At 41.4% G+C, this 10650-nt stretch overlaps 1 protein-coding gene across 1 annotated transcript in view; it reads right to left on the bottom strand.

The window, feature by feature from the left end:
* Nucleotides 1-10650, bottom strand: part of LOC144963782 (papilin-like) — a 241112-nt gene that overhangs the window by 183459 nt on the left and 47003 nt on the right. The window contains exon 13 of the mRNA XM_078897749.1: nt 1943-2084. Coding sequence (XP_078753875.1) covers nt 1943-2084 — 142 coding nt within the window. The remainder of the gene's footprint in view (nt 1-1942; nt 2085-10650) is intronic.

Genomic DNA, 10650 nt, shown 5'->3' with positions numbered 1-10650 from the left:
TTCTCTCGGATCTTCAATTGCACCATTGTCACACTCTCTCCATGTTAAATTGGCAATTGCCTAAAAATAAACTTTTTTTGAACATATGGAAAGTCTGTATACAGCTGCATGGTCAGGGTTGATGCTTTCTTCCGTCATGAAGCTCTTTCTCGACTACAGTTCACTTGTCGTTGGGTTGTGGTCATAGAGGTGCCTTGGGTCCATTTCCTGTTTATATTTCAGGACTTTGGAAGCAGTGGCTCTTCGAATGTAAGGAGGTACATACAATGCCAGCGATGGAGGACTGGAACGGCAGTTGGTTTCAATTTACTAGTATGATCCGACAGGTGTTATGTAACTTGCGGCCAATGTCTTTGGCATGGCAGGGTCTTGCCCAGACTGGTGAGGCATATTCGGCTGATGAATAGCAGAGGGCTAATGCGGTTGCCCTGACTGCTTTCGGCTCTGCTCCCTCTCGTAGTGTTTGCCAGTTTTCTTAGGAGGTTGTTCTTGTGGCCACCTTTGCTTTTGATTTCTTTGTGCAAAGGTACACTGTAAATGTGTTGTTCTCCAATATATTCCCCTTCCAGGAGATTTTCAGTTTCCTGTTGGCTTGATGGTTTTTAATAATGGAATGCACACACTTGAGTTTTTCCTGGATTGTTTTTGTGTGAGTTATTTAAATAATACTCAGAGAGTATCGCCAGGGCGTCTGTTAGTCTCTCCTCAATGGTCTTGAAATCAGAGTCCTGGGATGCAAGGCACAGATCATCAGCATATAGAAACCTCCGTATGTTCTCTAACTCAGGTTGGTCGTAGTTATAAACGTTGAAAAGGATAGGTGCAAGTACCGATCCTTGAGGGAGTCCGATCTTTTGTGTTCTTCATCTGATTTTCTTCCCATCCAATTCCACAAAAAGCGACTGTTTGACATAAGGACTTTTATAATTGCGACTAATTTTGTGTTACGAGTTACCCTTGCAACCTTTAGGAGCAGTTTCAAGTGAATTATTGTATCATAGGCAGTTGTCGGGTCCACGGACACTGCCCATGTACTTTGTTTGTTCTCGTAGCCGTCTTCGATGTATTGTGTCACGTTCAGTAGTTGGTCACAGCATGATTTCCAGGGCTGAACCGGCTTGGTCAAATGTCAGATAATCGTCTATTGATTGGGAAATCCTAGATGCTATCGTGCGCTCATATACTTTGTACAGTATGCAGAAGAGGGATATTGGTCTGTAGCCCTTGCTGCTTTTTGGTTCTTTTCCATGTTTAAATAATGCTATCACTCTTGCTTGTCGCCAAAGCTTTGGTATTGTGCACGATTCAACACAGTTGTTGATAAGAAATAGTAACCACGTTTTTATTGAGGAACCGGAAATGCTTTATCAATTCTGCGTTGATGCCATCTAGACCAGCCTCTTTACCGTGTTCAGATGGTTCAAGAGCTGATTCCAATTCTCCGATGCAGAAAGAGTCTACTTCCTGTTCATTTCCCTGAGCGAGATTTGTCCAGTTCCCTTTTCATTTTCTTAAGTTTGCCCTTTTCTCTGTGAGTTGGTTTCCCATTGTTGATAAGTTGAGCTAGTTTGTTATTATCTGTATTTAGCTTTTTCATAGGTGACCGGGCTTTCTGGCTGTTGTGGGTCATGTTTGTCCTTCCATCTTTCTGATTTTGATTCGGCAATGGAAGACATTAAGGTCTCACCAAGTTAGACAGCTTCTTCAGTAAATCATTATAACGATGATGATGGTGATGATGATGATGATGATGATGATGATGATGATGATGATGATGATGATGATGATGATGATGATGATGATGATGATGATGATAATGATGATAGTGATGATGATGATGATGATGATGATGATGATGATGATGATGATGATGATGATGATGATGATGATGATGATGATGATGATGATGATGATGAAGACGACGATTCTGATTACGGCTTACGTGTAGAGAATACGAGAATTTCTACAAGGCGGTTTGCTGCATGTTTTGTTCTGCTCTGGCATCAAAGATGGCGGACAAAGCTCTATCCGTGTGTAGTTCCGTTCTTGACGGTCGTAACAATGGACTGCCCGGAGTTGGTGACCTGGAATATTAACAGATGAAGTGAGTAGAAAAGTGCCAGAAGACAATAGAGAATAAAAAAAATTTTTGTGGCGGTGATGCGGTTTAAAATTGCGACCTTATTTGTACGACAACTCTGCCTGGCCGGTGGGAGTGTGACTCTACCGTATGAGCTATCCACGAACCCCAAAATATTCGTATCAAACTCAGGTCATTCATTATTCAGAAAAGTGAGTGGAGCAGGCACTTATGTTGGTAACAACAAGATATGAAGTGAGTAGAAAAGTGCCAGAAGACAATAGAGAATAATTTTTTTTTTTTTCCCGCGGCGGTGGTGGGGTTTGAACCTGCGACCTTATTGGTACGACAACTCCGCCTGGCAGGTGAGAGCGGGCTCTACCGTGTGAGCTATCCACGAACACAAAAATATTCGTTTCAAACCCAAAGTCATTTCTAGATCCCTCTCTCACCCACTTCTTGAGATCGCCGATTCGTTCGCCACCATCGCGAAGTAATTTTGACCAGCAGTTAAGCTTAATAGCCAATATTCTCATCACAAACATATAACATAGAAACGATTGAGACATTGAGTATGCTCCGGTGTATGGGGTGAATTTTTAATTCAGAAAAGTGAGTGGAGCAGGCACTTATGTTGGTAACAACAAGATATGAAGTGAGTAGAAAAGTGCCAGAAGACAATAGAGAATAAAATTATTTATTTTTTTTTTTCCGCGGCGGTGGTGGGGTTTGAACCTGCGACCTTATTGGTACGACAACTCCGCCTGGCAGGTGAGAGCGTGGCTCTACCGTGTGAGCTATCCACGAACACAAAAATATTCGTTTCAAACCCAAAGTCATTTCTAGATCCCTCTCTCACCCACTTCTTGAGATCGCCGATTCGTTCGCCACCATCGCGAAGTAATTTTGACCAGCAGTTAAGCTTAATAGCCAATATTCTCATCACAAACATATAACATAGAAACGATTGAGACATTGAGTATGCTCCGGTGTATGGGGTGAATTTTTAATTCAGAAAAGTGAGTGGAGCAGGCACTTATGTTGGTAACAACAAGATATGAAGTGAGTAGAAAAGTGCCAGAAGACAATAGAGAATAAAAAAATTTTTTTTTGTTTTTTTTTTTTTTTCCGCGGCGGTGGTGGGGTTTGAACCTGCGACCTTATTGGTACGACAACTCCGCCTGGCAGGTGAGAGCGTGGCTCTACCGTGTGAGCTATCCACGAACACAAAAATATTCGTTTCAAACCCAAAGTCATTTCTAGATCCCTCTCTCACCCACTTCTTGAGATCGCCGATTCGTTCGCCACCATCGCGAAGTAATTTTGACCAGCAGTTAAGCTTAATAGCCAATATTCTCATCACAAACATATAACATAGAAACGATTGAGACATTGAGTATGCTCCGGTGTATGGGGTGAATTTTTAATTCAGAAAAGTGAGTGGAGCAGGCACTTATGTTGGTAACAACAAGATATGAAGTGAGTAGAAAAGTGCCAGAAGACAATAGAGAATAAATTTTTTTTTTTCCCGCGGCGGTGGTGGGGTTTGAACCTGCGACCTTATTGGTACGACAACTCCGCCTGGCAGGTGAGAGCGTGGCTCTACCGTGTGAGCTATCCACGAACACAAAAATATTCGTTTCAAACCCAAAGTCATTTCTAGATCCCTCTCTCACCCACTTCTTGAGATCGCCGATTCGTTCGCCACCATCGCGAAGTAATTTTGACCAGCAGTTAAGCTTAATAGCCAATATTCTCATCACAAACATATAACATAGAAACGATTGAGACATTGAGTATGCTCCGGTGTATGGGGTGAATTTTTAATTCAGAAAAGTGAGTGGAGCAGGCACTTATGTTGGTAACAACAAGATATGAAGTGAGTAGAAAAGTGCCAGAAGACAATAGAGAATAAAAAAATTTTTTTTTGTTTTTTTTTTTTTTTTTTTTTTCCGCGGCGGTGGTGGGGTTTGAACCTGCGACCTTATTGGTACGACAACTCCGCCTGGCAGGTGAGAGCGTGGCTCTACCGTGTGAGCAATCCACGAACACAAAAATATTCGTTTCAAACCCAAAGTCATTTCTAGATCCCTCTCTCACCCACTTCTTGAGATCGCCGATTCGTTCGCCACCATCGCGAAGTAATTTTGACCAGCAGTTAAGCTTAATAGCCAATATTCTCACCACAAACATATAACATAGAAACGATTGAGACATTGAGTATGCTCCGGTGTATGGGGTGAATTTTTAATTCAGAAAAGTGAGTGGAGCAGGCACTTATGTTGGTAACAACAAGATATGAAGTGAGTAGAAAAGTGCCAGAAGACAATAGAGAATAAATTTTTTTTTTTTTTTTTTCCCGCGGCGGTGGTGGGGTTTGAACCTGCGACCTTATCGGTACGACAACTCCGCCTGGCAGGTGAGAGCGTGGCTCTACCGTGTGAGCTATCCACGAACACAAAAATATTCGTTTCAAACCCAAAGTCATTTCTAGATCCCTCTCTCACCCACTTCTTGAGATCGCCGATTCGTTCGCCACCATCGCGAAGTAATTTTGACCAGCAGTTAAGCTTAATAGCCAATATTCTCATCACAAACATATAACATAGAAACGATTGAGACATTGAGTATGCTCCGGTGTATGGGGTGAATTTTTAATTCAGAAAAGTGAGTGGAGCAGGCACTTATGTTGGTAACAACAAGATATGAAGTGAGTAGAAAAGTGCCAGAAGACAATAGAGAATAATTTTTTTTTTTTTTTTTTTTTTTTTTTTTTTTTCCGCGGCGGTGGTGGGGTTTGAACCTGCGACCTTATTGGTACGACAACTCCGCCTGGCAGGTGAGAGCGTGGCTCTACCGTGTGAGCTATCCACGAACACAAAAATATTCGTTTCAAACCCAAAGTCATTTCTAGATCCCTCTCTCACCCACTTCTTGAGATCGCCGATTCGTTCGCCACCATCGCGAAGTAATTTTGACCAGCAGTTAAGCTTAATAGCCAATATTCTCATCACAAACATATAACATAGAAACGATTGAGACATTGAGTATGCTCCGGTGTATGGGGTGAATTTTTAATTCAGAAAAGTGAGTGGAGCAGGCACTTATGTTGGTAACAACAAGATATGAAGTGAGTAGAAAAGTGCCAGAAGACAATAGAGAATAAAAAATTTTTTTTTTGTTTTTTTTTTTTTTTTTCCGCGGCGGTGGTGGGGTTTGAACCTGCGACCTTATTGGTACGACAACTCCGCCTGGCAGGTGAGAGCGTGGCTCTACCGTGTGAGCTATCCACGAACACAAAAATATTCGTTTCAAACCCAAAGTCATTTCTAGATCCCTCTCTCACCCACTTCTTGAGATCGCCGATTCGTTCGCCACCATCGCGAAGTAATTTTGACCAGCAGTTAAGCTTAATAGCCAATATTCTCACCACAAACATATAACATAGAAACGATTGAGACATTGAGTATGCTCCGGTGTATGGGGTGAATTTTTAATTCAGAAAAGTGAGTGGAGCAGGCACTTATGTTGGTAACAACAAGATATGAAGTGAGTAGAAAAGTGCCAGAAGACAATAGAGAATAAATTTTTTTTTTTTTCCCGCGGCGGTGGTGGGGTTTGAACCTGCGACCTTATTGGTACTACAACTCCGCCTGGCAGGTGAGAGCGTGGCTCTACCGTGTGAGCTATCCACGAACACAAAAATATTCGTTTCAAACCCAAAGTCATTTCTAGATCCCTCTCTCACCCACTTCTTGAGATCGCCGATTCGTTCGCCACCATCGCGAAGTAATTTTGACCAGCAGTTAAGCTTAATAGCCAATATTCTCATCACAAACATATAACATAGAAACGATTGAGACATTGAGTATGCTCCGGTGTATGGGGTGAATTTTTAATTCAGAAAAGTGAGTGGAGCAGGCACTTATGTTGGTAACAACAAGATATGAAGTGAGTAGAAAAGTGCCAGAAGACAATAGAGAATAATTTTTTTTTTTTTTTTTTTTTTTTTTTTTTTTTTTTCCGCGGCGGTGGTGGGGTTTGAACCTGCGACCTTATTGGTACGACAACTCCGCCTGGCAGGTGAGAGCGTGGCTCTACCGTGTGAGCTATCCACGAACACAAAAATATTCGTTTCAAACCCAAAGTCATTTCTAGATCCCTCTCTCACCCACTTCTTGAGATCGCCGATTCGTTCGCCACCATCGCGATGTAATTTTGACCAGCAGTTAAGCTTAATAGCCAATATTCTCATCACAAACATATAACATAGAAACGATTGAGACATTGAGTATGCTCCGGTGTATGGGGTGAATTTTTAATTCAGAAAAGTGAGTGGAGCAGGCACTTATGTTGGTAACAACAAGATATGAAGTGAGTAGAAAAGTGCCAGAAGACAATAGAGAATAAAAAGAAGTGGGTGAGAGAGGGATCTAGAAATGACTTTGGGTTTGAAACGAATATTTTTGTGTTCGTGGATAGCTCACACGGTAGAGCCACGCTCTCACCTGCCAGGCGGAGTTGTCGTACCAATAAGGTCGCAGGTTCAAACCCCACCACCGCCGCGGAAAAAAAAAAATTTATTCTCTATTGTCTTCTGGCACTTTTCTACTCACTTCATATCTTGTTGTTACCAACATAAGTGCCTGCTCCACTCACTTTTCTGAATTAAAAATTCACCCATACACCGGAGCATACTCAATGTCTCAATCGTTTCTATGTTATATGTTTGTGATGAGAATATTGGCTATTAAGCTTAACTGCTGGTCAAAATTACTTCGCGATGGTGGCGAACGAATCGGCGATCTCAAGAAGTGGGTGAGAGAGGGATCTAGAAATGACTTTGGGTTTGAAACGAATATTTTTGTGTTCGTGGATAGCTCACACGGTAGAGCCACGCTCTCACCTGCCAGGCGGAGTTGTCGTACCAATAAGGTCGCAGGTTCAAACCCCACACCCGCCGCGGAAAAAAAAAAAAAAAAAAAAAAAAAAAAAAAAAAAAATTATTCTCTATTGTCTTCTGGCACTTTTCTACTCACTTCATATCTTGTTGTTACCAACATAAGTGCCTGCTCCACTCACTTTTCTGAATTAAAAATTCACCCCATACACCGGAGCATACTCAATGTCTCAATCGTTTCTATGTTATATGTTTGTGATGAGAATATTGGCTATTAAGCTTAACTGCTGGTCAAAATTACTTCGCGATGGTGGCGAACGAATCGGCGATCTCAAGAAGTGGGTGAGAGAGGGATCTAGAAATGACTTTGGGTTTGAAACGAATATTTTTGTGTTCGTGGATAGCTCACACGGTAGAGCCACGCTCTCACCTGCCAGGCGGAGTTGTCGTACCAATAAGGTCGCAGGTTCAAACCCCACCACCGCCGCGGGGAAAAAAAAAAAAAATTTATTCTCTATTGTCTTCTGGCACTTTTTTACTCACTTCATATCTTGTTGTCATTCATTATTAGAGCCTTCTCTCACCGACTACTGGAGGTAGCGTGTACACACACACACACACACACACACACACACACACAACCATCGCAAAGTTACCTGGCAGTTAAGCTTAATAGCCAATATTCTCAACACAAACATATAACATAGAAACAATTGAGACAGTGAGTATATTCCGGTATATGGGGTGAATTTTGGCTATTAAAGCTTAATTGCTGGCTAGCTAACTTCGCGTTGGTTGTGTGTGTGTGTTGGACCCGCGGTCTCCAGTAGTCGGTGGGAGAAGGCTCTAATAATGAATGACCTGAGTTTGATACATATTTGTTTGGGTTCGTGGATAGCTCATACGGTAGAGTCACGCTCTTACCGGCCTGGCGGAGTTGTCGTACCAATAAGGTCGCAGGTTCACACCCCATCACCGACGCAATTTTTTAAAATTCTCTATTGTCTTCTGACACTTTTCTACTCACATCCTCTCTTGTTGTTACCAACATAAGTGCCTGACCTGGAATATTCCATGATATTCAATAATCTATTGGTGATCTGGAATATTCCATGTTAGTCTATAGTCTATTGGTGACCTGGAATATTCCATGATATTCCATGATATTGGTGATCTGGAATATTGGACGGTAGTCTATAGTCTATTGGTGACCCGGAATATTGGACGGTAGTCTATAGTCTATTGGTGACCTGGAATATTGCATGGTTGTCTATAGTCTATTGGTGACATGGAATATTTCATGGTAGTCTATAGTCTATTGAGGACCTGGAATATTGCATGGTAGTCTATAGACTATTGGTGACCTGGAATATTGGACGGTAGTCTATAGTCTATTGTGACCTGGAATATTGCATGGTAGTCTATAGTCTATTGGTGACCTGGAATATTTCATGGTAGTCTATAGTCATATGTGACTGATATTGCTGGTAGTCAATTATTGGGACTGAATATTCAGGTAGTCTATAGTCTATTGGTGACCTGAATATGGAGGTATCTATAGTTATTGATGACTGGAATATGACGTAGTCTATAGTCTATAGGTGACCTGGAATATCGCATGGTAGTCTATAGTCTATTGGTGACCTGGAATATTGCATGATAGTCTATAGTCTATTGGTGACATGGAATATTGCATGGTAGTCTATAGTCTATTGGTGACCTGGGATATTGCATGGTAGTCTATAGTCTATTTGTGACCTGGTATATTTCATGGTAGTCTATAGTCTATTGGTGACCTGGAATATTGCACGGTAGTCTATAGTCTATCGGTGACCCGGAATATTGGACGGTAGTCTATAGTCTATTGGTGACCTGGAATATTGCATGGTAGTCTATAGTCTATTGGTGACCTGGAATATTTCATGGTAGTCTATAGTCTATTGGTGACCTGGAATATTGGACGGTAGTCTATAGTCTATTGATGACATGGAATATTGGACGGTAGTCTATAGTCTATAGGTGACCTGGAATATCGCATGGTAGTCTATAGTCTATTGGTGACCTGGAATATTGCATGATAGTCTATAGTCTATTGGTGACCTGGAATATTGCATGGTAGTCTATAGTCTATTGGTGACCTGGGATATTGCATGGTAGTCTATAGTCTATTTGGGACCTAGTATATTTCATGGTAGTCTATAGTCTATTGGTGACCTGGAATATTGCATGGTAGTCTATAGTCTATTGGTGACCTGGAATATTGGATGATAGTCTTTAGTCTATTGGTGACCTGGAATATTGCATGGTAGTCTATAGTCTATTGGTGACCTGGAATATTGGATGATAGTCTATAGTCTATTGGTGACCTGGAATATTGCATGGTAGTCTATAGTCTATTGGTGACCTGGAATATTGCATGGTAATCTATAGTCTATTGGTGACCTGGAATCTTGCACGGTAGTCTATAGTCTATTGGTGACCTTGGAAATATCTGACCTTGAGAATTATCATTGTCAAAATATCATTTCATGTGAAGATACCTTTTTTTTTTAGTAAAACCGGAGCGAAGGATAGATGGATATCTCTCCAATTCATGTTTTTGAGTTTTTTAAAAAAACGGATGGCGTTGTTATAGAAGGAAACAAATTGACGTTACCCAGCTCTTTGATATTGTCTTATGCCAGCCATTTTCATGAGTATCTAGTTTTCTATACATTGTACCAACAAGACTATAAACATTTAGAGTTAGACATAGTTTTGTGTGCTGGTATGTTATATCTGACTGGCGGACTATTCATTAGTTGTGTGTTTGTACGTTATATCTGACTGGCGGACTATTCATTAGTTGTGTGTTTGTACGTTATATCTGGCTGGCGGACGATTGATTAGTTGTGTGTTTGTACGTTATATCTGGCTGGCGGACTATTCATTAGTTGTGCAGGTATGTTATATCTGACTGGCGGACAATTCATTAGTTGTGCTGGTATGTTATATCTGACTGGCGGACTATTCATTAGTTGTGTGCTAGTACGTTATATCTGACTGGCGGACTATTCATTAGTTGTGTGCTTGTACGTTATATCTGACTGGCGGACTATTCATTAGTTGTGCTGGCACGTTATATCTGGCTAGCGACTATTCATTAGTTGTGTGCTGGTAAGTTATATCTGACTGGCAGACTATTCATTAGTTGTGTGTTTGTACGTTATATCTGATTGGCGGACTATTCATTAGTTGTGTGTTTGTACGTTATATCTGGCTGGCGGACTATTCATTAGTTGTGTGCTGGTACGTTATATCTGACCGGCGGACTATTCATTAGTTGTGTGCTGGTACGTTATATCTGACTGGCGGACTATTCATTAGTTGTGTGCTGGTACGTTATATCTGACTGGCGGACTATTCATTAGTTGTGTGCTGGCACATTATATCTGACTGGCGACTTTTCATTAGTTGTGTGCTGGTACGTTATATCTGACCGGCGGACTATTCATTAGTTGTGTGCTGGTACGTTATATCTGGCTGGCGGACTATTCATTAGTTGTGGGCTGGTACGTTATATCTGGCTGGCGGACTATTCATTAGTTGTGCGCTGATACGTTATATCTGGCTGGCGGACTATTCATTAGTTGTCCTCGGGAGGACTGGTTATAGACACTTCCAAGGTTTT

Source organism: Berghia stephanieae, chromosome 1 (assembly GCF_034508935.2).
Source record: "Berghia stephanieae isolate SIO BIC M18660-M18661 chromosome 1, UCSD_Bste_1.3, whole genome shotgun sequence".
Taxonomy (NCBI): Eukaryota; Metazoa; Mollusca; class Gastropoda; order Nudibranchia; family Aeolidiidae; genus Berghia; species Berghia stephanieae.
This window is presented reverse-complemented; position numbering and strand designations above follow the sequence as displayed.